Raw genomic sequence first — 27,465 nt, forward strand, 5'->3', positions numbered from 1 at the left:
ACGCCCGGCAATTAGTTTTTTCTAAACTTCACATTGTCTCCACTCCTGTCTACACCTTTCTTCAGATCCCTGCCATCTATCCTCCAACTCCACCACCCGCTGTTCCGGCACGCTAAAGACCACCAATGATTTAAAGGCTGCGGAATCGGAAAAATACTACACCAGCAGGCCCACTAATGAATTAGCCTTATTGTTCACTGACTTCCCAATACACCTGCTCCATGATATCCCCCGTCATCCCAAATGACTCAATGATGTGACGCTATTCCGGAGTGAAGAATGTTTCTCGGGATTTCGGGAACTTTTTTCCTAGATGCCTCACAGAGCTTGCTGTCCGGCAGTTATGGCTCTGCCAGCACAGCAGTTCATTGTGAGAAGTGTTTCTAATGGGTGCTGCAGGGCTGCAGAGGCAAGCTTTGGGAATGCTGTTGGTGCAGCAAGTGCCTCCGGGTGGCGGATTGCCATAGCACAGGGAAACCAGCTCCTGGTCTTCCATTTCAGAGGCTCATACTTTCACTGTACCTGGGGAATCTCAATACTCCAAATAAAGGAGTCAGCATGGAATCAAATTCTTGAGAAATGTGATGCTGCAGCCAGAATGTTGAGCACTGCATGATACAGACCAAGTCGATGTTGTAGGTCATTAGTAACATGTGGTATGGGAGGTTCTGGTTTCTATAAGTGCATGGTTTCCATGGACTTGGAGATGATGGTGCCTCTGAGGGCATGTCATTTAAAGCTGGGCAGACCGCACAGAGAATTGTGGTACAGATTGTTATAACAGTATGAAGCCCTCTCATTTGCTGTATGTACAGCATGGCCAGTGCTAGTGTGCTCAATTTCCATAGGTGGGGCTGTAATCTCATAATTCCCACTCAAACGAGGAAGGGATGCTGAGGACCCAGGGATACTGATGATTGGGTTGACCTGGAAGTGGCCATCTTTGTGGAAACTAGGTTGGTTGCCTTTGTTAACTTTTTAAATGCCCCCATTCCCAGGGCCATGAGTAATTTATGAGTTGTTTTTTGTTGTTGAGACAAGAGTTTCACTCCTGTCACCCAGGCTGGAGTGCAATGGCGTGATCTCAGCTCACTGCAACCTCCACCGCCCGGGTTCAAGCAATTCTACTGCCTCAGCCTCCCGAGTAGCTGGCATTACAGGCACGTGCCACCATGCCCGGCTAATTTTTTCTATTTTAGTAGAGACAGGGTTTCACCATGTTGGTTAAGCTGCTCTCCAACTCCTGATCTCAGTCTCCCAAAGTGCTGTGATTACAGGCGTGAGCCACCTCGCCCAGCCTTCAATTTTTTTAAAAAGCCTAAGCCTGTTGACCCCAGGCTCCACAATCTTCAATTTTCTGAGTCTTCAGTTTTTATTCTTTTTCATGTGTAAAATAGAGGTAATACCTCACAGAGATTTTGTGAAGATTAAATGAAACAGTGTCTGGACCATAAGTGCCCAATATAAAGGTAAAATATTTTCTTTTGCTCCTACTATGTAGTATTCTCTTTGCTCCTTCTCCATGTAAATGTTAGATCACTATTTTCAAGCCCACCTTAAATACTGGTATTTCTGGCCGGGCGCGGTGGCTCAAGCCTGTAATCCCAGCACTTTGGGAGGCCAAGACGGGTGGATCATGAGGTCAGGAGATCGAGACCATCCTGGCTAACACAGTGAAACCCCGTCTCTACTAAAAATACAAAAAATTTGCCGGGCGTGGTGGTGGGCACCTGTAGTCCCAGCTACTCGGGAGGCTGAGGCAGGAGAATGGCATAAACCTGGGAGGCAAAGCTTGCAGTGAGCTGAGATCCGGCCACTGCACTCCAGCCTGGGTGACAGAGCGAGACTCTGTCTCCAAAAAAAAAAAAAAAAAAAACTGATATTTCTTAGGTAATCATCTTCAGCTCAGGACTGTTATTTACCCTATCTTAATTTCACCTATGGCCTATACCCTGATGATCCCCAAAGCCCTGTAACCAACCCAGGTACCAATGAGTTTAGAACTGCCCAGCAGCAAAAAAGACACACATTAGATATATTAAGCACATAAAACAACAATATCCAAAGCAGAATTTATCTCTTTTTTTTAAAATCTGTCCTTTCTCTTCCCCATTAAACTGTAATCTCTGGGACAACAGGGACCATATTGGTACATGACTATGGTCCTGGAGCTTAGAAAAATGCCTGGCACATAAGAGTTAAATATTTGAAGGACTAAATGGGCTGTTATCTATGAATCAGATGAATGCTTTAAGAGAAAAGTGGCAAAAGCCTTGGATCCCTTCTCCACTTTGGGTTGCTCAGGGAGAAACCACCCTGTGTGATTCTGGAGTAACCAGCTGGGCCTAAAGCTCTAGCCCCTCCAATTACACATACTACTTCATTTCAATGGTCATAGGCAACATGAACACAAGACACTTCTCAACCATGGAAAAACATCTGCATTTCATTTAGTAGTTTAAAGGTTTTTGAAAATGTTGATATACACAAGCTGTACTTGAAGCTGGATGACAGACATACTTTTATTCTTTTATTTTATTTTTGAGATGGAGTTTCGCTGTCACCCAGGCTGGAGTGCAATGGAGCAATCTCGGCTCACTGCAACCTCCACCTCCCAGATTCAAGCCATCCTCCTGCCTCAGCCTCCCGAGTGGCTGAGATTACAAGTGCCTGGCCCCACACCCAGCTAATTTTTGTAGTTTTAGTAAAGACGGGGTTTCACCATGTTGGCCAGGCTGGTCTCAAACTCCAGTCCTCGGGTGATCCACCTGCCTCGGCCTCCCAAAGTCCTGGGATTACAGGCATGAGCCACTGTGCCTGGCGACATGCTTTTAACATAGGAATTTTTTTTTTTTTTTTTTAGGCAGAGTCTCACTCTGTTACCAGGCTGGAGTGCAGTGGTGCGACCTTGGCTTACTGCAACCTCCGCCTCCCAGGTTCAAGCAATTGTCCTGCCTTAGCCTCCTGAGTAGCTGGGACTACAGATGCGCGCCACCACACCCAGCTGATTTTTGTATTGTTAGTAGAGACGGGGTTTCACCATGTTGGCCAGAATGGTCTCCATCTCTTGACCTTGTGATCTGCCCGCCTCAGCCTCCCAAAGTGCTGGGATTATAAGCGTGAGCCACCACGCCCAGCCTTAACATAGGATTTTCATCCTAGAATGACTTTTCCCCAAAAAGATTCAATCTTAGGCCTCTTGCTGCAGGCAAGTTCCATGGGACTGCACAAAAGACGCGGGGAAACAGTCCCCATGGGAGATTGTAGTTTCTTTAAAAATATGCTTCTAGGCCAGGAATGGTGGCTCATGCTTGTAATCCCAGCAGGTTAAGAAGCCAAGGCAGAGGATCCCTTGAGCCTAGGCATTACAGACCAGCCTGGGCAACACAGGGAGACCCCCGTCTCTACCCTCTACCCCAAAATTTAAAAAGTTTGCCAGGCATGGTAGCATGTGCCTGGTGGTCCCAGCTACTCAGGAGGCTGAGGTGGGAAGAACTCTAGAGCCCAGGAGTTTGAGGCTACAGTGAGCCACAATTGCGCCACTGTAGTCCTGCTTGGGTGACAGAGCGAGACCTTGTCTTGAAAAAAATTCTTTTAATTAAAAAAAAAACAAAAAGGCTTTACTACTTCCTATGAAGTTCATAAAAAGGTCTTCCCTTTGTTTAGTCATCCAGAGTAAAGTCATAGGGCTCAAAGTCTTTCCGGAAGCGGCGAGCCAGGGTCTCCTCGTCTTCCTTGCTGATCTGACACTGCCTCCAGTCAGACTTACCAGGAATATTAAGGATGGCTTCACTGGCCAGGACCTCCCTGCAGAAAGAGCACAAAGAAGTCAAAATGGAAACTAAAAGCCTGAGTTCTCCTCAACATCACCCAAAGAAGGTATGCAGATTTATCTGACTTTGCTCTCCTGCCCTGAGTGCCATCTCTGGCATACTGTTGATCAAATCATACCCATTTTAAATGACCGGCTCAGGTACTATTTATTTCTTGATCCTTCAAACCCCACTTGCTTCTCCCTCTCTTAAAAAACTCGGAACTATATTATTGGTACTTAGAGAAGCAACACCACATAGTAGAAAAAGGGCAGGCCCTGGTGTGAGAAAGATCAGAGACTGGATTCCATTTCCAGCTTTGCCGCTTGCTATCTATGATTCAGACAGATGATTTCATCTCTGAGTCTTGATTTCCTCACCTATGAAATGCAAATAAGAATACCCACTATACAGGGTTTTTGTGAGGTACAGAGATAACACAAAGTGCCATATTAACTGTGATTACAACCTGCCTTAAACTGTAGTTTTGTCACCTCAACTAGATATGAGTTTGCAGAGTCAGGAGCCTAGTCATACCCACTCTGATTTAAAACTCCTCTGCCTCTCCTTCTAGGGGACTCAGGCCCACATAACAGCAGCATAAGCCCAATATCAACAAAACAACTTATCTTGGTTCTTAGGACTAAAGAATAACTACATACAGACACACACACACAAGCTGCCTTCTAATTGTCATTGCTTTATATTTTTATTTTTATTTTGATATATTAGAAATAATTCTATTACCCATTTATGTGGTTCATTTTCCACTTTGAAGTTACAATAAATAGAAGAGTTAGAAACAAATCAGGAATGCTCTAAAAGTCAAAGAACCTACGCTCTTTTCAATAGGCAAACTTTGAGCCTATTTCAAATGTAAAAGGAAAATAGAACTACCTTTCTTGTACAGCTGAAAAAAATGCCATTTCAAATTATTTTGGTAACTATAAAATGCTATATAACTATAAATTAGTATCTTGATAATTACTCAATATTGAAAATACAACTATCATAAGCACAAAACCATTCAGAGAATCTCCTTTTTGTGTGCTTTATACACCTATGTGTATCTGCAATCATGTGCTTATGTTGTCAATGTTCATAACCGCATCTGTTGCTGAGGCAACAACAAAAAATCATGTCAGATGTCTGAAGCTCGTAACACACTTGTTCCCATTTATCTTTCTGAAAAATGCAGACAACTACATTTACTGGACTTATCTAAGGGGGCAGTCTCTTGGAGGCTTTCTGAATTAGTCCAAGACAGGTTTAAGGCTCACTCAAAGCCCATTGTTAACTAGAGGGGAAGAAATAGCTGCAAATCACAGACACCAGCATCAGATACTCTCTTCTACACACTTTCCACTCCCCTTCAAACCGTATCTTCTTGTCAGCAACTTCCCATCTTCAATCTTTGCCTAAGTTATGTTACTCCCTCTATGGTTTTGCAGTCATGTTTTGCCTGATACGAGGAAAGGAACTGAAGCCTCCTCCAGGCCTTTACCATACTGTAGAACACTGAGGTTAAGATCTCAAGTTTTGAGGTCCAACAGGCCTGCATTTGAACCTACCACTGAGTGACTACGGACAAGTTACCTAACCTCTCTACAGCCTGCTATCCAGTGGGGTAACCATAAGCCAGGTATGGCTATTTAAATTTAAATTCTAATTAATTAAATAAAATCAAAAATTTAGTTCGTCAGTCACATTAGCCATATTTCAGCACTCAGCGGCCACAAGTGGCTAGTCACTACTGCATTGGACAGTGCATATATTTGAGCATTTCCATCGTTGTGAAAAGTCTGCTGGGCACTACTTTAGAGCCTCATTCTCCACACTGGTAAATCGGGATGACAGTACCTACCTTACAGAGTTGTGAAGATTAAATGAGTCATGTATGTGTAAAGTTCTTGGCACAGTTCTTGGCACAGAGTATGTGCTCAATTAAAGTTCCCTAGCACTTCTGGCTAGAATGCCCTCACCCCAATCTTTGCCCTCTAAATATGACTCTCAGGTTCAACTTTGCCACTTTCCTGAAGGTTTTCACCAAGTAGAAATGAGCTGTCCCTTTTCTGAATTTCTACAGCACATTGTTCTCCAAAACTGTCATGGTACTCTTCACATTCTACATTACATTACTGTCATATACGTAAACATCTGCCCTAAGACCATGGGTCCTTTGGGGCAAGGACTGTTTACAATTTAGCTTTTTATTAATTGTCCCATGTACCCACCACTTTGTTCATACAAAGTCTAGTGAAAATACATTGAAAAGAAGAAAAACATACCTTCCAAACTGCAAAGGAAAATTCTTTTTAATTCTGTGGAAAAGCTTTTCTCCTGTGTCAAGTTCAACATAAAAATATGCTGTTCCTGGCTGTGCAATCTAAAGTAAACAGAGTTGTATGAGGATGTCCAATAATGCTTTAAAAAAATCGATAATCCTAGTTTATCTCTAGGCAAAGAATTCAGTCTAAATGCACAAGAAAAAAGATGTGTATGTTGCTACAGATCCCAAGCCACTTAGTGGAACTAGGGCTTAAAAAGCCTAACTGGAAGATACTACCAATATCCTCCCAGTGGCATCCATCCTTCTAAGTTCCTACCTTAGGAAATTCTAATTTCCTGCTCTTCCCAGGAAAGCACTAAACTTTGGAGTAATGCCCTCTTCATCTCCAGTCTAGTCAATACCCAGTACTCTAGTTCCAAATTGTCCACTGCCTCTTTTGTCTTTTATTTGAGACAGGGTTTTGCTATGTTGCCCAGGCTGAAGTCCAGTGATGCAATCACACCTCACTGCATCCTCAAACTCCTAGGCTCAAGTGATCCTCCTGACTCTCAGCCTCCCGAGTAGCTAAGACTACAGGCACGTGCCACCATGCACTGCTTATTTTTAAATTTTTTGTAGAGACAAAGTGTCTCACTTTGTTGCCCAGGCTGGTATTGAACTCCTGGCTTCAAGTGCTCCTCCCGCCTCGGGATTACAGGTGTGAGCCACCATGCCCAACCCATTGCCTATGTAATAACATTTTTGGAATGCCTTGATAGCACCTTAGGCTCAACATGTCAAAAACCAGATCTTGCCGGGCATGGGTGGCTCATGTCTGTAACACCAGCACTTTGGGAGGCTGAGGCAGGCAGGTCACAAGGTCAGGAGTTCAAGACCAGCCGGACCAATATGGTGAAACCCCATCTCTACTGAAAATACAAAAAGTAGCCACATATGGTGGCACATGCCTGTAGTCCCAACAACTAGGGAGGCTGAGGCAGGAGAATCACTTGAACCTGGAAGGTGGAGGTTGCAGTGAGCCACGATTGTGCCACTGCACTCCAACCTGGGCAACAGAGCGAGACTCTGTCTCAAAAACACAAAGAAACAACAACAACAGAAAAAACAGATCTTTCTTCTCCCCTGAATATCACCATCCCGTTTCACCTGCTTGATGTCAGAGTGCTCTGGGATTTCCAACAGCTCTATCTGCTGCTCCTGGGCCTGGGTAATGAAGGCATCTTTAATGTCATCAGTAGCACAGCAGCTGACTGGGACAGGAATGACCTGGGGGTTGGGGAGAAAGGAGAAATTCTTTGTGCAGGTCCCAGAGAAGTTGTGCCTGCACGGTCTCTGAGAAGTAGCAAATCCATCACAGGGGTAGAGAAACACCCCTCAGCACAGAATCTCCTCAGGCCAGACAAGCCTGTGTCAGCCGGTCTGTAAGGACTTAAACTTATGAGATAGCCTGCCACATGTGGGAGTCATTCTCTGATGCAGGAAAGGCTTCAGAGAGATATCTCTGTCACAAGCCTTTGCCATCTCCGATATTATATATGTGGCAGAGTTAGGCCCATTTGAAAACTTAACAAATGTGCCAAAAAGAAAACCACCACAACTACAAATGATCTACAATCTGATTTTCTGAGCTGCTAGCCCCATGCAGGCTTTGAGACTATTTCCTGCCACTAAGTTTTCCCTTATGCTGGGCCTCCACACAAAATACTCACTTTCTTCCAAATTCTTATCCAACAAGCCGCACATCTTCTTTGGCACTTCCTTGGAACTTCCTCAACTACCCATTCCTTTTCTAAACAAAGAACTTACTATCTATGCTGTTTACATGTACTGACCACACACTTCCCTGTGAAGTCTCTGGGGTTACCACCAGATACTTTTTAAAAACTTTTTAAATGAACGTTATTTAAATAGTAATATAAAAATATTAAATACTTTAAATATTAAAGCTAAACATTATTTAAATTTTTTTTTTTAAGATGGGAGTCTCGTTCTGTTGCCCAGGCTGGAGTGCAGTGGCACAATCTCGGCTCACTGCAACCTCCACCTCCCAGGTTCAAACGATTCTCCTGTCTCAGCCTCCAGAGTAGCTGGCATTACAGGCGCCCACCACCATGCCCAGCTAATTTTTTTGTATTTTTAGTAGAGACGGGGTTTCACCGTGTTCCCCAGGCTGGTCTCGAACTCCTGAGCTCAGGCAATCCAACCACCTTGGCCTCCCAAAGTGCTAAGATTACATGCATGAGCCACTTCGCCCGGCCTATTTAAATATTTATTTACCAATATGAAGGTCCCCATAGTGCCCTTCCAAGTTTCTATGAACAGATCACCTACCTGTAGCTGGAGGTGATGGCTCTTATAATTTCTCTCAAATACAACACATCGTTTCCCTCGACTCTTAAAGAACTGTCTCAGTGTGGCCTTATACTTCTCCACCTCTTCTACCACCTCTGCTGAAAGCTCCACCACTGACTGGTAGTGTCCAATGGGCAGGATGAGGACATGGTCATCAGATAAGCCTCCTTTGGCCAGGGCGAGGTAGCACTGAAGAAGCAGCACACAGAATTGAGACATCAGTACAGCATGTAGGATTCTCCAGGGAGAAAAGCCTATACAAACAGTGAGTCTTAGGATGTAGGGGAAGTACTTGAGGTTATTAATAAAAATTCTTTCTTTAAAAACTCTGATTTTAGAGATTGCAGCAACAATGTTCTCAAGTATCTGCTGAAGAATCAGATTAGACATAAAAAATTTCTATACAAGTAGCAAATGAACTAGGAGTAAATGAATTGGGAGAGGCACACAAACAGGCTTTTGGCTTCAAACACACTGAGCTGAGGGAGACCAGAACAAATCGCTGCGTTTTCCCTCCCAGGCTCCAAACTTGAAAACAGTTTTTCAGTTTTTATCACCCTGAACCACAAAAAGATACAACTTCTGATTTCAAAATGACCACTTGTGGCTGGGGTAGTGGCTCACGCCTGTAATCCCAACACTCTGAGAGGCCGAGGCAGGTGGACCGCCTGAGGTCAGAAATTCCAGACCAGGCTGAGCAATATGGTGAAACCTCATTTTGACTAAAAATACAAAAACTAGCCAGGCCTGTGATGGCATGTGCCTGCAGTCCCCCAGCTACTCGAGAGGCTGAGACAGGAGAACTGCTTGAACCCAAGAGGCAGAGGTTGCAGTGAGCCAAGATCGTGCCACTATACTCCAGCCTGGGTGAGAGTGAGACTCCGTCCCAAAAAAAAAAGAAAATGATCACTTTCTGCCTCCCCAGTAGCTTTCATTCCCACCCCCCACCCTCAAATATACTTACTCCTTGGGCTCACAAAAAAGGCTAAGATGGCATGCTTAGTATCTATTGTTCCTAAGCCTTAAGCTGCTGACTAAACTCTACAAAACAAAAGCAAACATACAACCTAATGGGGTAGAAGGAAAGTAAAACCTCAAACTCAGATGCATCCAAAGAGGCAGAAAAGAATGGTTTCCAACAATGGATGTCAGCCTTTAATGGCAACTAAAAATATTTCTGTAAAAACCAAAACATGCAAGAATGTTCTACCACTCAGATATTTTCTGATGGGAAGATGCCATGAGTGAGCACAGAAGGGCCCACTGAGTAGCAGTATAGGCAAACATAGATATGTTAGAAAACAATTATTCAGACTGGGCGCACTGGCTCATGCCTGTAATCCCAGCACTTTGGGAGGCCGAGGCGAGTGGATCGTGAGGTCAGGAGTTCAAGACCAGCCTGGCCAACAAGGTGAAACCCCATCTCTACTAAAAATACAAAAATTAGCTGGGCATGGTGGCGCACGCCTATAATCCCAGCTACTTGGGAGGCTGAGGCAGGTGAATTGCTTGAACCTGGAAGATGGAGGTTACAATGAGCCGAGATCGTGCCGCTGCACTCCAGCCTGGATGACAGAGCAAGACTCTGTCTCGGGAAAAAAAAAAAAAAAAAAAAAAAACTTTATCCCAAGTATACTCTTAGTGTGGTGGGCTCAAAGTTAAGGCTGAAGGAGGGAATAATTTCTCATCTAAATAAGAAAGTCCAATAGAATGACAGGATATGTATTGGAAAGATACTAAAGCATGATTGTCCTTGATTGGTTTGGCAGAGAGGACTGGGCATGTTGACAAACTTAATTTGCCAGATGACTAAAGTTGATGAAAACCTCATAGGCACTAAAAATTTTTTTTATTTTTATAATAACCACTTTATATTGTATTTGTTTAAAAGGTTACTCTAGGCCGGGCGCGGTGGCTCAAGCCTGTAATCCCAGCACTTTGGGAGGCCGAGACGGGCGGATCACGAGGTCAGGAGATCGAAACCATCCTGGCTAACACGGTGAAACCCCGTCTCTACTAAAATACAAAAAACTAGCCGGGCGAGGTGGCGGCGCCTGTAGTCCCAGCTACTCGGGAGGCTGAGGCAGGAGAATGGCGGGAACCCGGGAGCCGGAGCTTGCAGTGAGCTGAGATCTGGCCACTGCACTCCAGCCTGGGTGACAGAGCGAGACTCCGTCTCAAAAAATAAAAAAAATAAAAAAAAAAAGATTACTCTAGACGCCTGAGTCTTCTAGCTTTTTTTGTCAGAAGGTCACTGCCATAAACATCAGCTTTTCTATGATGATATGCATTCTTTAGGTAATGATGTCTAAACTAAATAGCTCCTCCGCACCATCTCTAATCCTGTACTTGCAATTTTTGTGAATAGTTTCACACTTGCCTAATCTCCTCTCTCTTTCAAAATCTCACCTTCTAATCTGTTCTATACTAGAATTATCTCTAACCATGTATAAATAGGACCTGAATAAATGGTTCTCCCCATAAGTAAAATGCATTGATTTTGCAATAATTTTTTAGACTGTCAGCAGCCCTTCCCCCTTTTAATCTGTGGCTATGGACCATCAGCACAATTCTATGTACTACCTTTGAGGAAGGCATGGCAAACAGAAAGCCAGGGAAAAAAAATTTAACAAACAAAAAAAGGCAATCAAAAAGAAAAGTTGCAGGGAAGAGATCCCAAACCCTTCCCCAGACACCCAAAGGTCATTACAGGTTTGTAAGCAGTTTCTACCTAAGGACAGTGTAGGCTTGAGGCTGAAATATTCATGTGGCCTACTTGGGATGTTGGGTTGGCCCACAAACAAGACCTTTTTCCCCTCTAGTTTCAGGCCTAGATGAGAAGAAAACAGATTTCCTTGATTGTTGCCCAGGCCCACATCCTGAGTTAGATAACCTGGACAACAGAAAGATGAACAGAAAAGAAAAGTCACTTCTCACTGAGGCCTAGAGCAGCACTGAGTTATGTCACACATTCCAAATCTCTTATCTCCTGCGTGTGATCTTGAACCTACAGAAGCTTCCCAAACAGAAGGCAATTCAAAGCCTGCCTTACTATACAAATTGTGTGGGAGAGAAAAATGGCATAAACTAATCCAAAAAGGAAAAAAGATGCAAAAGAGATCATCCAAACAGGGCACTGCTGTAAAAGCTAGAGCTTCTCAAGTTTGCTCTTATTCCACCCAAGATGTCATCCAATAGGTTCTGTGGCTCAGTTGAGTCACAGGCTTTGACCCCATTAGTGCTCCCCCTAGAGATAGGAGTGTGCCACTAATTAAGACTTTTTTTTTGTTTTGTGACAAGAGTCTCGCTCTGTCCCCCAGGCTGAAGTGCCGTGGCACCATCTCGGCCTGCAACCTCCGCCTCCCAGGTTCAAGCAATTCTCTGCCTCAGCCTCCTGAGTAGCTGGAATTACAGGCACCCGCCACCACGCCCGGATAAATTTTGTATTTTTAGTAGAGACGGGGTTTCACGATCTTGGCCAGGTTGGTCGTGAACTCCTGACCTCGTGATCTACCCGCCTCAGCTTCCCAAAGTGCTGGGATTACAGGCGTGAGCCACCACACCCGGCCAAGACATTTTTTAAAATGTAAAAGACTGAGACTCTACAGGTGGAAACAACACAGGCAGAAGAGTAACCCCTTAAAGTACAAGATGAAATTGAAACTCTAGTCAGTCTATAGGAAGGAAGACACAAAAAAGGGTCCTCAGATTGTTAGGATAAGTTGAAAGGATCAACCCCAGAAACCAAAAGTTGAACAAATCAATGAGAAATGGATGACAGCACCTGTCTTCAGAAGCACTATACATTTAAGGAACTGTCTTAGTCCATCTTGTGTTGCTATAATAGAATACCAGACTGTAATTTATATGAATAGCAATCTATTTGGCTTGTGGTTCTGTAGACTGGGAAGTCCAAGTGCATAGCACTGACACCTGGCAATGGCCTTCGTGCTGCATCACCCCATGGCAGAAGGGCAAGTGAGGGTGAGAGTCAAGGAGCAAAAGGGGACCTGAACTCACTTTAACAAAGCCACTCTCATGATAACCCACTCCTGTGATAACATTAATCCACTCATGAGGGCAGAGTCCTCATGACCTAATCACCACTTATTAGCCCCCACCTCCCAAAACTGTCACAAAACAAAAACAGCTTGTAAATATTTTCCTCAGGAATCCTGGGGAACATCCAGTTCCAGTCATCAGTGACTACAGTGTTAAAAATTAAGCTTTCTGCATTCTAAATGAATGAAAAAGAACAATGGTCTATAGAAAACCCAGGGAAAAGAGAGTCGAAGACGGGTATTATTTAATATCTAATCCAGCCCTACACAAGCAAAAGTATCTGGGGAAATGTGAAGTAGAATGACTTTCCCATGAGACACACACATTCAAGCTTTCCACCACCTGAATAAAATCATACTCAAGACTGTCCCGTTCTCATAGTCTGATTCAATACTTACTAAACAACCTTATCATCATCTTGGGTTCCTAGATACTCACACCAGGAGTGTGAATATGGGTATTCCTGTCATTAGTAAGCTACACCCTCCACTACTAAGCAAAACTGAAATTTTATCTTCGACGTGATCAGTTACTGTGAATCAGTTTCCAGCATTACATAATTCTAGATAAAAACTAATAGACCGGGTGTGGCGGCTCACGCCTGTAATCCCAACACTTTGGGAGGCTGAGGTGGGCAGATCACCTGAGATCGGGAGTTTGAGGCCAGCGTGGCCAGCATGGTGAAACCCTGTCTCTACTAAAAATACAAAAATTGGCCGGGCATGATGGTAGGTGCCTGTAATCCCAGCTACTCGGGAAGCAAGTGCAAAATCACACACTGACTAAAGTAGCACATAACTGGCAATAGGCTACAACAAAAGAACACTAAACAGGGTGTCAGTAGCCCTAATTATAGCCCCAACTATGCCATTAGCAATGACCCTGGAAAATTTACCCTCCTAAGGTCAGCTTCTTCCGTGAAACAAAAAGACGAAGAGAGAGAATCACTTGAACCCGGGACGCAGAGGTTGCAGTAAGCTGAGATTGCGCCATTGCACTCCAGCCTGGGCAACAGAGCAAGACTCCATCTCAAAAAAAAAAATATATATATATATATATTCATAAAGCTCTAGCTTCTGAATCTGAAGCTATAAAGAGTATCAACATTTTTAACCCAATACGGGTACATAAGCCATCAGAAGACTGCCTTTTTAGGACAAAGAAAATCACTTTAAATGGTAATTAGCAAAAGGAACTCATCACACTCAAGTAGATGGGCTAAAAAATACAGACAGTCCAAGAAGTATATAAAAGCATCACCCCTGGAGAACCATACCTATTTATGAGAGAGGAAAAGAGAGACCTATCTTGTAAAACTGGTTACTACTATAACAAATGTTGACAGGAATGTGGAAAAGCAGAAGCCTTCATACATTGCTTGTGGGAATATAAGATGGTGCAGTCATTTTGGAAAACAGTTTAGCAGTTTCTTAAAAAGTTAAACATAAATTTACCATATAACCTAGCAAATCCATTCCAGGTGTATCCAAAATAAATAACATATATCCACACAAAGACTTCCATGCAGATATTTTATGGGAGCATTATTTCTAATAGCCACAAAGTAGAAACAACCCAAATGTCCATCAACTGATGAACGGATATAGACAAAATGTGGTATATCTATATACTGGAATATGATTTGGCAATAAAAAGGAATGAAATACTGATACATGCTGCAACATGGATGAACCTCAAGAATATGATGCTAAGTAGGCCGGGCGCGGTGGCTCAAGCCTGTAATCCCAGCACTTTGGGAGGCCGAGACGGGCGGATCACGAGGTCAGGAGATCGAGACCATCCTGGTTAACACGGTGAAACCCCGTCTCTACTAAAAAATACAAAAAACTAGCCGGGCGAAGTGGTGGGCGCCTGTAGTCCCAGCTACCCGGGAGGCTGAGGCGGGAGAATGGCGTAAACCCAGGAGGCGGAGCTTGCAGTGAGCTGAGATCCGGCCACTGTACTCCAGCCCAGGCGACAGAGCGAGACTCCGTCTCAAAAAAAAAAAAAAAGAATATGATGCTAAGTAAAAACAGCTAGACACAAAAGACTACATGTTGTATGATTCCATTTATAAGAAATGTCCAAAAAAGGCAAACTATGGAGATAGTAAGTAGACTACTTGCTGCCTGAGGCTAAAGTTGGGAACAGGGATTAACTGTAAATGGGCATAAGAGATCTTACTGCCATGATAAAAATGTTCTAAAACTATACTATGTGATGGTGGCCTAACTCAGTAACCTTATGAAAATCACTGAATCGTACACTTAAACATGGGTAAATGTTATATGTAGATTATGCCTCAATAAAGTTACTAAAAAACAAATAGGCATCTCCTTCTCTATAAAGGTCCAAGGAAGTAACTCACATGTGTGCCGATGCTGACCACCAAATGCTTTTCCACTTCAGGGCTAGCAAGGCAAAACCAGCAGGGTCCTGGAGGCTGAGCTTCATGTAAAAGAAAGCCGGGTGTTACTATGGTCCAAGCACAGCATATAATCACCCCACAGAACTTAGCCTTATCTGATTTTTATATCCTGAAAAGACTGATATACAACACTGCCACAATGGGCTGAGCCTGTGTTCCTCACTATGATCCCCATGAACATTTTCAATGAAATTAAACTTCCATTAGAATTTGTAACCAATCCACAGGTAGGTAACCCACAAGTGCAAAATCACACACTGACTAAAGTAGCACATAACTGGCAATAGGCTACAACAAAAGAACACTGAACAGGGTGTCAGGAGCCCTAATTATAGCCCCAACTACGCCATTAGCGATGACCCTGGAAAATTTACCCTCCTAAGGTCAGCTTCTTCCGTGACACAAAAAGACGAACAAAGAGAATCTCAATGAAACACCCTTAAAGTCCTTCCTCCGAGTTTGATCATTCTATTATTTTATGAACCTATATTGGTTTTGGAGGCTCTTTACCTCATCATGTTTTACAGACATAAAGGAAAGATGCTTTTTCCATAGTTCTTGCAGGAAGCGCCTCAGAACAGCCTAAAAGTCAGGCCAGTCTTATTTTATTTTTTTAAGACAGGGCCTTGCTCTGTCACCCAGGCTGGAGTGCAATGGCGCGATCTTGGCTCACTGCAATCTCCACCTCTTCGGTTCAAGTGATTCTCCTGCCTCAGCCTCCCGAGGAGCTGGGACTGCAGGTGGGTGCCACCACGCCCTGCTAATTTTTTGTATTTTTAGTAGAGACAGGGTTTCACCATGTTGGCCAGGCTGGTCTCGAACTCCTGGCCTCAAGTGATCCAGCTGTTTGGCCTACCAAAGTGCTGGGATTACACTTAGTGTGAATCAGTTTCCAGCATTACATAAATCGAGATAAAAATTCATGTAGCTCTAGTTTCTGAATCTGAAGCTATAAAAGAATATCAATTTTTTTTTTTGAGATGGAGTCTCACTCTGTTACCCAGGCTGGAGTACAATGGCATGGTCTTGGCTCACTGCAACCTCCACCTCCCGGATTCAAGCAATTCTCCCACCTCAGCCTCCCAAGTAGCTGGGACTACAGGCGCAGGCCACCACACCTGGCTGACTTTTGTATTTTTAGTAAAGAAGGAGTTTCACTATGTTGGCCAGGCTGGTCTCGAAATTCTGAACTCATGATCCGCCTGGCTCAGCCTCCCAAAGTGCTGGGATTACAGGCATGAGCCACCGCACCTGGCCAAGAATATCAACATTTTTATCCCAATATGGGTATATAAGCAACAGAAGACTGCCTTTTCAGGACAAAGAAAATCTCTTTAAATGGTAATTAGCAAAAGGAACTCATCTCTCTCAAGTAGATGGGCTGAAAATACAGAGTCTAAGAAGTATATAAAAGCATCACCCTTGGAGAACCATACCTATTTATGAGAGAGGAAAAGAGAGACCTATCTTGTAAAACTGGCTATTGCTATAACAAATGTTGACAGGGATGTGGAAAAGCAGAAATCTTCATACACTGCTGGTGGGAATATAAGATGGTGCAGTCACCACACCCAGCCAAGGCCATGTTTATATTTTATTTTTATTGTTGGTCCTAATGAATCATTGCACAATTCTCCCCCGCCAGAAGAGGCTCTCTTAGCAATGCTGCTTTCCAAACAAAAGCCAAAATAACAGTTACTGTTCACAGAGGAGACCTCTGGAATAAAGGTACTTACGAGGTTTGCGAGGCTGCTTTGGGTGAGGAGAAGATTTGCTATCTCTACCTGTGGATGAACGCTTCCTTCCCTGCTTTTCATTTAAATCAAAGAAAAACTGACAGGCTGATTCTTCCTGGAATGGCCAAAAGCAGAAGATTAAATATTATTCAACCAACCTTTAGATAAGTAGCCAACCACTCACATACAAGAGAACATTCCTGCGATGCCGTATCTTTCTTTCTTCTCAGTCCTTTCTGCATACTCTAAGGAAGCAAAATATCTTCCCAATTCTGACGCCTGAACTCTCAGTCACACATCAATGCTTACCCAAACTACTGCCAAATTCATCTCTTTGGAAAAACAAGTTAAAATGCAAGTTATAAAGTAATTCTTGCCTAAAACAGAACAACATGAACCCACCCAAATTCCCTTTTCCTTTTTCTCTCAACAGGGACATAGTGTAGTCATACAATTTCACAGGTCAAATAAGACTAATTCAGCCTTGACTGAGAGATGAGAAGGCTGCTCGGAAAGAAAGAAAAGTCTGAGAAAGCAGACTGTGCATGCTAGTAAGGGAACTTGACATTCCTTGCTTTAGTGGGGAAAAAATTAATTTGAGAAAACTCTGCTATTAAGAAAATTTCTTCAGAGTGAATCTTATTTTCCTACTAGCAATCATCATAAAATCACAAATTACATTGCTACAAAACTGCTACGGCCTTGCCTAAAGAGCTAAGAACAGATAATCAACTTTAGACAAAGACTTTACAAATAAAACTGTAACCCCAAACGTATGAATCCAGTTTGGACAAAGAAAGACCTAATCTATGAAACTGTTAACCCCAAACTACAATAAAAAACACTAAGCTTAGTTAAAATCCACTAAGATTTTCTAAACATCATCATGATTTCCCAAGGGGGGAAAAAAAGGTTTAGATTCTAAGGATTAAACTTGTTTTATGTACTAAACTATAACCAGGAAAAGAACACATGTAATGGGCAACCCTGCCCAGAAAATGCCAGCCCTCAATCAGAACATACCACAGGGGCAGGAATTTGCTTTCCTATGGATGCTTCCTGCCCAGATTTTCTGTAAGGGTTTTCAGTGACATCCGGAGGCTGTTTTACCAGTTCTGCTGCATCCATTAGCTTCATGGGAACAATACTGAATGCATAAAGATACTTTAGAGAAAAAGAACATAACGACATTAGGGGATATACTATTTATCCAACTGTAATCGACCTATTTTACTGTGAAGATTTCAGGGAAAACATGTGAAACTAAGTAAAATTAAAAGAACAGCAACCAGCCCATCCAGAGCTCAGAGAATAAACAGTAAATCAAATGCCAATTCAGTGGCCTCTGCAGGGGCTCACCAAGGGCTGACAAAGAAATGAACAACAAATCAGAGCCCCAGCCCTCACAAACCAGGAGTTCTCACTTGAATAATGGAATAGTGACAACTGTCCCCCAGAGGGACTTGCTCTATAACGCTTGAACGCTTGAAGACAAACTGCTTCTGCCTCTGAGTCCCTTATCTTTGTGTACTTTGTCCACAGAATTGTGGCACTGCCATTCATTTTTCCTAATGAAAATTACAAATGAACTTGGGGTTTCTCTCTCTTGATATTATACAAATTCTGCTATATATGCTAATAAAATTTTCTTAAGAGACTAGCAGCAAAGAAGTAAATATTCATATTAATATCTGGAATCTTGCACTAATGCCACAGATATCGAAAACTTTAGATAAGATATAGATGTTTAAACTTACTACTGCAACTAAGTAACAATTATATATCATTTATCACATTGGCAAAAACTTTAATAAAACTTTGATGAGGGCCGGGGGTGGTGGCTTATGCCTGTAATCCCAGCACTTTGGGAGGCTGACGATCACCTGAGGTCGGAAGATAGAGACCAGCCTGACCAACGTGGAGAAATCCCGTCTCTACTAAAAATACAAAAGATTAGCCAGGCGTGGTGGCACGTGTCTATAGTCCCAGCTACTCAGGAGGCTGAGGCTGGAGAATCACTTGAACACGCGAGGCAGAGGTTGCAGTGAGCTGAGATCATGCCACTACACTCCAGCCTGGGCAACAGACAGAGACTCTATCTTAAAAAAAAAAAAAAAAAAAAAAAAAAAAAAAAAAAAAAAAAAAAAAAACTTTGCTGTGATCCAGTGAGAATTATGGAGAGAGAAAAACAAAACAAAACAAAACAAAACACACCGTTGGGGTAGGGGTACAAATTGGAACAAAATTTTTAGATGAATTTAATAATGCTTGCCAAATTTTATAATGTGCACACCTTTTGACTAAAGCATAAGTTGCTTATGGCTGAGGCTAACATGTCCCTGAGAATAAAACAGACAGAAAATACTAAGTGTTATTCAGTTTGAAAGGGCAATTAAAAGAAAAATTACAAATCTAAACTTGCTAAGAATTGGGCAAAAAAGCTGAAAATAGGCTGGGGAATTTATGTGGAGGTCAAAGTGGAAGCAGGTATGAGAGGGTCTAGCAGAACAAAACATAGCTGCCAGAGTGTTATGAGTCCATCAGCAAGTTTGGCCTGGACTTAGCTGTTGCAGGAGATGTGGTGAACTCTGCCCTATATAACGTGGATGCTGGGCAAAGAGCTGTCATCTTTGACCAATTCTGTGGAATACAGAATACTGTGGTAGGGGAAAGGATTCACTTTCTCATTCCATGGGTCCAGAAACCAATTATCTTTGACTGCCGTTCTTGACCATGTAATGTGCCAGTCATCGCTGATAGCAAAGATTTACAGAATGACATCACGGTGCACATGGGGGCCTGTCGCTAGCCAGCTTCCTCGCATCTTGACCAGCACTGAAGAGGATTATGATGAGCATGTGCTGCTGTCCATCACTACCGAGATCCTCAAGCCAGTGGTGGCTCACTTTGATGCTGGAGAACTAATCACCTAAAGAGAGCTGGTCTCCAGGCAGATGAGCAATGACCTTATGGAGTGAGCAGCCACCTTTGGGCTCATCCTGGATGACAAGTCCTTGACACATCTGACCTTCGGGAAGGAGTTCACAGAAGCAGTGGAAGCCAAACAGGTGGCTCAGCAGGAAGCAGAGAGCGCCAGATTTGTGGTAGAAAAGGCTGAGCAGCAGAAAAAGGCAGCCATCATCTCTTCTGAGGGCGATTCCAAGGCAGCCAAGCTGATCGCCAACTTACTGGCCACCACAGGGAACAGCCTGATCGAGCTGCGCAAGCTGGAAGCTGCAGAGGACATCACGTACCAGCTCTCATACTCTGGGAACATCACCTCCCTTCCAGCGGGGCAGTCCATGCTCCTCCAGCTGCCCCTGAGGGGCCACCCTGCCTGCACTTCCGCAGCCAACTGGGCCACAGCCCTGATGATTCTTAACACTGTCTTCCTTCTGTCCCCACCCTAGAAATCACTGTGAAATTTCATGATTGGCTTAAAGTGAAGGAAATAAAGGTAAAATCACTTCAGATCCGCGCCCTACCCCCCCCCCCAAAAAAAGCTTAAAATATTATGAAAAAAAAATATCGATTTGCTTATCTTTTGTATGCTTTGTCTATGGCATGTGATAGTGGAATAATCTTCAGACTCTTTATCTGCCTATTTTCCCACTTCACTAACTGTTCTTATTTTAGCTGTCTCAATCCATAATAGGTCAGTTTTGGCCCTGGGAAATCAGAAATGCTCTCAGAGAAGTGAGAAAAACAACCTACTTTTCTGGTATATTCTCTTTCATCAACTGCACTGTTTTCCAATACAAAGATAGATTCTAGGTATCACTAAGATATCCCTCAGGAAATCTTAGCCCTAAGGAGGGCTTAGGTAAGTCCTCTGGGTTTTTTGATTTTTTGTTTCCCCAGACAGAGTCTCACTTTGTCACCCAGGCTGGAGTGCAGTGGCCCGATCTCAGCTCACTGCAGTTTCCGCCTCCCAAATTCAAGCAATTCTCCTGCCTCAGCCTCCTGAGGAGCTGGGATTACAGGTGCCCCCCACCATACCTGGCTAATTTTTTTATTTGTTATAGAGATGGGGCTTCACCATGTTGGCCAGGCTGGTCTCAAACTCCTGGACTTAAGTGATCCTCCCACCTCAGCCTCCCAAAGTGCTGGGATTACAGGCATGGGCCACCATGCCCAGCTCTTTGGGGTTTTTTTATTTCAGCTAAATGAAGTTGCTAAAAGAAGTAAGCAAGCATCTGAGGGCAAATTCACAAATACTCACAAAGACAACCACATAGATGTGAAAGTAAAGACACTGTTCATTTGATATTTTGCCTTTACTCCTCTGGGCCTATTTTCCCAAACCCTTCTTTAAACTCTCCTACAAAAAGACCCAAAGAGACTTGACCTTTCATTACCGTATCTTTACAAAGGAGTCTCCGAAGCTGCTGGGACCTTGCAGTGAGGGAGAAAAGATCTGAATGCTAAACTGGGCAAGAGATACATTTATCAGGCAGACCGTGAATATCAACTTTCCACCAAATAGGTGAATCTTTACCTTTTTCTTTTCTGGATTTCCAACATTTGCCAGAGCTATAAACCGGGTGGCATGCTGTGCATTTTCCTGTAGAACGATATGGTTTCTAGAACATATTTGAGAGACAAAATATTACAATTTTACTTTTGATTTGCAATGACAAAATATGTGGACTCCATGGGGCCATAAAAAGAGCAGAGGTCTTCAGTTCATCACAAGTCAAATGATTTCAGATAAGTTACTATCTATCCGTCTAATAGGGCAACGATCCCTACCTCACAAGGCTGTTTTAGGAAGAGATGAGATTATGTCTTCAGAAACCATCAAAACTCCAACTTTTGGCTTTAAAAGAGTTGTAAAATTAGTAAAATGTTGACAATAGTTCAAGCTAAGTGATGGGCACATGAGGGTTCATTTTACTATTGCCTCTTCTTTTGTGTAATAAAGAGCCAAAATAAAATAGGCCAGGCACTTTGGGAGGCTGAGACAAGAGAACTGCTTGAGCCCAGGAGTTTGAGACCACCCTAGGCAACACAGTGAGACTGTCTCTACAAAAAAATTTTTTAATTAACTGGGTATAGTGGTGCATAACTATAGTCCCAGCTACTCAGAAGGCTAAGGTAGGAGAATCACTTGAGCCCACCAGGTTGAGGCTGCAGTGAGCCATGATCGTACCTCAGCACTCTAGCCTGGGATACAGAATGAGATCTTGTCTCAAAAAAAAAAAAAATGCGTAGTCCTTTGTGTCTGGCTTCATTCACTTAACATGAAGTTTCAAGGTTCAACCATGTTGTAGCACATATCAGTACTTCATTGCTTTTCCTTGCCAAATAACATTTCATCATATATTTACCACTTTTAATTTACCCGTTCATCAGGTGATGGACATTTGGGTTGTTTGCACTTTTGAGCTATTATGAATAATGCTATTATGATCATTTGTGTACAAGTTTTTGTGTGGACATATGTTTTCCCTTATCTTGGGACAGGAATAAAATTGCCATTACCATGCTGCTGCCTGTTATGTTTAACCTCTCAAGAACTGCTAAACGGTTTTCCAAAGCAGCTGCACCATTTTACACTCTCACCAGCAATGTGTGAGGGTTCCAATTCCTCCACATTCTTGCCAACACTTGTTATTACGTATTTGCCTTTTTGACTACAGCCTTCCTAGTGGGTATTAAGTGGTATATCATTGTGCTTTTGATTTGCATTACCATAATGGCTAATGATACGAGCATCTTTTTACATGTGTATTGGCCTTTTTTTTCCTTTGAGACGGAGTCTCTCTCTGTTGCCCAGACTGGAGTGCAGTGGCGCAATCTTCGGTCACTGCAAGCTCCGCCTCCTGGGTTCATGCCATTCTCCTGTCTCAGCCTTCCGAGTAGCTGGGACTACAGGTGCCCGCCACCATACCCGGCTAATTTTTTGTATTTTTAGTAAAGACAGGGTTTCACTGTGTTAGCCAGGATGGTCTCGATCTCCTGACCTCATGATCTGCCTGCCTTGGCCTCCCAAAGTGCCGGGATTATAGGCGTGAGCCACTGTGCCCAGCCCTATTGGCCATTTTCATATGTTCTATGAAAAACTGTATTCAGATTCTTAAGAACTGTGTATGTTTTGAGTGGCTTGTTCCCAAAACTTCTGTTTTGCAGTATATTTTAGAGAACAAGACATTTTCTGGAATGCATATATGGAGATTTAACAGAAAAAGCTGTATCACCTATGATCCTGCATTAGGGTGTGGGATTACAGTAAGGGGTGTATTCTCTTCTTGCTCACTTACATTTTTTTAACTGGCAACAAGTGTATATTACTTTTGTAAAAAAAGAAGAGAAATAAGTTATTTTAAGGATAATCCATGCCCTTCATCGGTGAAGATAATTCTGAGCTTTTACTTAACTCGCTCACTTGTAAAACACTGGTTTTCTTGGCAATATATTCTTTCTTAAAGAATTAACTTGACCTCTATATACCTACTACGTACCCATAAAAATTAAAAAAATAAAAACTCCACCTCTGAGTGCTAAATAAAAAAAAGAAAAAAAATATTTTCTTGGCTGGGCGCAGTGGCTCATGCCTGTAATCCCAGCACTTTGGGAGGCTGAGGTGGGCGGATCATGAGGTCAAGAGTTCAAGACCAGCCTGACTGACATGGTGAAACCCCATCTCTAATAAAAATACAAAAAAAAAATTAGCTGGATCTGGTGGCACGCACCTGTAATCCCAGCTACTCAGGAGGCTGAGGCAGGAGAATCGCTTGAACCCAGGAGGCGGAGGTTTCAGTGAGCCGAGATCATGCCACTGCACTCCAGCCAGGCGACAGAGTGAGACTCCGTCTCAAAAAAAAAAAAAAGACAAAAAAAAAATTTTTTTTATTTTTCCTTCTCATTTACTTTTAATTGACAACTAAAAATTGTATGTATTTATGGTATACAACATGCTGTTTTGAAATGTGTATATATTGTGGGATGGCTAAATCAAGCTAATCAACATATGTATTATCTCATATTTATTTGTGGTAAAAAAATTTTTAAAGAAATGGGGCTCCCTATGTTGCCCAGGCTAGAGTGCAGTGGTTATTTATAGGCATAGTCATTGCACACTATAGCCTAGAACTCCTGGGCTCAAGCGAGCCTCCTGCCTCAGACTTCCAAGTACCTGGAACTACAGGCACACACCACCATGCCTGGCCCTGAAAAGGAAAAAACTGATACAAGTTCTTGATTCTGAAACTGAAGGAATTCCAAAGTGATTTCAACTTAGGGAACAAACTCAGAGAAGATGAATCACTTGAGAGTCACTTCTTTCACTGTCTGAGTAACCAAATGGAACCAAGACGTTATATGGTTAAAAACGAACAAGAGAAGTTTATATAGAAGATCCATGGCAGGCCGGGCACGGTGGCTCAAGCCTGTAATCCCAGCACTTTGGGAGGCCGAGACGGGCGGATCACGAGGTCAGGAGATCGAGACCATCCTGGCGAACACGGTGAAACCCCGTCTCTACTAAAATACAAAAAACTAGCCGGGCGAGGTGGCGGCGCCTTGTAGTCCCAGCTACTCGGGAGGCTGAGGCAGGAGAATGGCGTGAACCCGGGAGGCGGAGCTTGCAGTGAGCTGAGATCTGGCCCCTGCACTCCAGCCTGGGTGACAGAGCAAGACTCCGTCTCAAAAAAAAAAAAAGAAGATCCATGGCAAATTCTTCAAAAAGCCAAAGAGAATGAAATGCTACTCACCGATATGGAAGCCTCTCATAATAGGTCTTTTCTAAAGCAGCAAAATGATATCTTGGTTTCAAGCCCATGGCAAGACTGGAAGCTAAAGCAGAACCACATTTTTTGGTATCCACTTCTCCCTAGTAAACAAAAACTTAGTCATCCATACAGACCAAAAGTTATCAAGAAATGCAAATAAATAATAAGACATTTTGAAATGGCTTTGAAATTTATACATGAATACAAATGTGGGCAGAAGGAATTGCACAGTGAATTTCACACATATGGCAATCAGAGAAAAAATCTTAAATAAGGGAGCTGAACTATTATGAATGTAGAAATAGGAACAACTGTTGGAAGCCAGAGATTAAAAGGTTACTCCTCCATATCAATACCCAAAACATAATTAAAACCTTTTTTGGAAAGTAAGCTCTCCCTCTGGAGCCCACAGACTGGGCTTCTAGTTGCTTTCTTTTTTCTGAGATGGAGTCTTGCTTTGTCACCCAGGCTGCTGGAGTACAGTGGCACGATCTCGGCTCACTGCAACCTCTGCATCCTGGGTTCGAGAAGCGATTCTCCTGCCTCAGCCTCACTAGTAGCTGGGATTACAGGCACATGCCACCACACCCAGCTAATTTTTGTATTTTTAGTAGAGACGGGGTTTCACCATGTTGGTCAGGCTGGTCTCAAACTCCTGATCTCATGATCCTCCCGCCTGGGCCTCCCAAAGTGCTGGGATTACAGGCGTAGGCCACCACACCCAGCCTCTAGTTTGTTTGTACTGCATCTGCAGTTCACAGGTCCAGAGAGTCATAGTCAATTCAGAAAATCAAAGTGAAAAGCTACGTTTCAGGGCTCCTAGGATCCACAGAATATCTGATATAGAGTACTCAAGGACTTCATCATGAGCATATAATCCTTTATTTTGCGTGAGTCAAGGAAGCAGCAGTTTCAGGAAGGGCATAACCACACCCTTCTTAAGTAACATGAAGTTTGCCCAAACTTATTCTTGTTCCCAGAACACCTCAGATTCTGTTAACAACCAATTAAGTGATCTCTCACCCACAGCATTATTTATGAACTGTATTCTAAGAGAAGGTATTACTTGGAAATAAGCTAACCAAGTTTGTTTTCCACTACGTAAAGCAGGAATTTCCTTTTGTCTTATGCTTGTTTCCTTCAGGTTTCTGCTGAAGGGCAGGGAATTAGCTTTGAGGTCGGTCCTAGTGTCTTAGGGACTGGTGAACTATACTTTTCTCCTCCATAAATATACTGTATGGTTATTTATAAGCCTTGATCAAAATCAATTTTTAGCTCCCCGCAAGACGAAGGGGCCTCATTTTCTCATCCTTCCTTACAGAGCATCACATGTGTCTTTCTCTCTTCCTTCATCACTTTAGCAGCCTTTCTCTAGATCTTCCCTAGCTTTGCTATATCCTTATGCTCCAACCAGCACTACCCCTTGTATTCTAGGTAAAGAGTAACCACGGGTTTGTCAAAAAAGAAGAGAGCATCCTCCTTGATAATGCCTGGTATCCTGTTGGCCTTTTTGGTCATGGACACATGGTGCTGAAATTGGCAAGGGGTGGTGTACAGGCTCCACTTCTGGATCATCACTGATAATCCTGAATCCATCCATGGAGATTTGTCCCCAAATGCATTCTTACATTTCCCTTCAATGAAGCTCAGCCAATGTTTTCTGTCCTCACACATAACCTTTTCAAAATATTCCTTAGGCTTACTACCACCAGTGTAGTATTTCACTCCCCATGATAGTTGTCACTCCTGGTATACCATCCTTTTCAAGATTACTCATAAAATATTAAAATCTGGCCAGGTATGGTGGCTCACACCTGTAATCCCAGCACTCTGGGAGGCCAAGTCAGGTGGATCATTAGGGCCCAGGAGTTCAAGATCAGCCTGGGCAACCCCCTCTCTACTAAAAATACAAAAATTAGGCTGGGCACGGTGGCTCATGCCTGTAATCCCAGCATTTTGGGAGGCTGAGGTGGGCAAATTACTTGAGGTCAGGAGTTTGAGACCAGCCTGGCCAACATGGTGAAACCCCATCTCTACTAAAAATACAAAAAATTCCGCCTGTAATCCCAGCACTTTGGGAGGCCAAGGCAGGCAGATTGTCTGAGCTCAGGAGTTCACAACTAGCCTGGGCAACACGGTGAAACCCCGTCTCTACTAAAATACAAAAAATTAGCCAGGCATGGCTGCGTGCGCCTGTAGTCCCAGCTACTTGGGAGGCTGAGGCCGGAGAATTGCTTGAACCCAGGAGACAGAGGTTGTGATGAGCAGAGATGGCGCCACTGCACTCCAGCCTGGGTGACAGAGTAAAACTCCATCTCAAAAAAAAAAAAAAAAAAAAGAGCCAGGCACAGTGGCGCATGCCTGTGACTGTGATCTCAGCTACTCAGGAGGCTGAGGCAGGAGAATCATTCGAACCCGGGAGGAGGAGGTTGCAGTGAGCCAAGATTGCACCACTGCTCTGCAGCCTGGGTGACAGAGTGAGACTCATCTCAAAAAAATAAAAAATCAATGAAGCCTCAAAACATTAAGAGGCTTAGGAAAGGGCACTTGAAGCAGAGAATATAAAAAAAAATCCTTTATAACTAAGATTTCAGCAGTCTCATCTATGAAGCACACTTTCATGAAATTAACTTTTGCTTTGGTCAGTTGATACAGCTTTTAGAATCCTGAAAATTTTCACAAAAGACTTCTTAAAAAAAGTACCCAAGAGCTAAAATACTCAATATAAACAGGAAAAGAAAAAAGGCCCAACTCAAGCTAGTGCAATTTGCTTTTAGAAATTCCAACTGAACAAGTACTACTCACAGAAGAATTCCCAAAGTTCCCCACATACTTGGGCCACGGGGATGTGAGCAAGATATCAACACCCTTAAACTGGGAGGTTGTACACAGCATCGTTCTCAGAGAAGACACATCCTTGGGACTAAAATTATAACCTGGTACTGGCTCATTTAAGGACTCTGTGCCACTGAGGTACACAATCTGCAGCCCCGAGCTTCCAGTGAAGATACCTTTACGACCTGGGTTCAAAGAAAAACGAACAAATTTTAGT

General features: G+C 43.1%; 1 protein-coding gene, 1 long non-coding RNA gene and 1 pseudogene across 8 annotated transcripts in view; 2 read left to right on the top strand and 1 right to left on the bottom strand.

The window, feature by feature from the left end:
* Positions 1 to 27,465, top strand: part of LOC108535171 (uncharacterized) — a 56,834-nt gene that overhangs the window by 541 nt on the left and 28,828 nt on the right. The window contains exons 2-3 of the long non-coding RNA XR_001887148.1: positions 3,667 to 3,879; positions 5,264 to 5,454. This is a non-coding gene — a long non-coding RNA (uncharacterized LOC108535171). The remainder of the gene's footprint in view (positions 1 to 3,666; positions 3,880 to 5,263; positions 5,455 to 27,465) is intronic.
* Positions 3,064 to 27,465, bottom strand: part of CWF19L1 (CWF19 like cell cycle control factor 1) — a 36,146-nt gene continuing 11,744 nt past the window's right edge. For 5 of the 7 annotated variants that reach the window (XM_017880810.1, XM_017880800.1, XM_017880833.1 and 2 more), the window contains 10 exons: positions 27,219 to 27,433; positions 24,396 to 24,514; positions 21,179 to 21,263; positions 17,704 to 17,844; positions 16,681 to 16,795; positions 14,885 to 14,964; positions 8,434 to 8,643; positions 7,249 to 7,368; positions 6,101 to 6,198; positions 3,064 to 3,807 (listed from right to left, as the gene is read on the bottom strand). In XM_017880810.1, the coding sequence (XP_017736299.1) occupies positions 3,663 to 3,807; positions 6,101 to 6,198; positions 7,249 to 7,368; positions 8,434 to 8,643; positions 14,885 to 14,964; positions 16,681 to 16,795; positions 17,704 to 17,844; positions 21,179 to 21,263; positions 24,396 to 24,514; positions 27,219 to 27,433 (1,328 nt within the window). In that variant the 3' untranslated portion in view covers positions 3,064 to 3,662. Of the gene's footprint in view, positions 3,808 to 6,100; positions 6,199 to 7,248; positions 7,369 to 8,433; positions 8,644 to 14,884; positions 14,965 to 16,680; positions 16,796 to 17,703; positions 17,845 to 21,178; positions 21,264 to 24,395; positions 24,515 to 27,218; positions 27,434 to 27,465 lie in introns of those variants that run through there. The other 2 variants (XM_017880840.1, XM_017880818.1) reach the window with 2 other exon arrangements.
* On the top strand, positions 18,841 to 20,622 carry LOC108535151 (prohibitin pseudogene; annotated as a pseudogene).

The sequence above is a fragment of the Rhinopithecus bieti genome, unplaced genomic scaffold (genome assembly GCF_001698545.2).
Source record: "Rhinopithecus bieti isolate Rb0 unplaced genomic scaffold, ASM169854v2 scaffold_425, whole genome shotgun sequence".
Classification (NCBI taxonomy): Eukaryota; Metazoa; Chordata; class Mammalia; order Primates; family Cercopithecidae; genus Rhinopithecus; species Rhinopithecus bieti.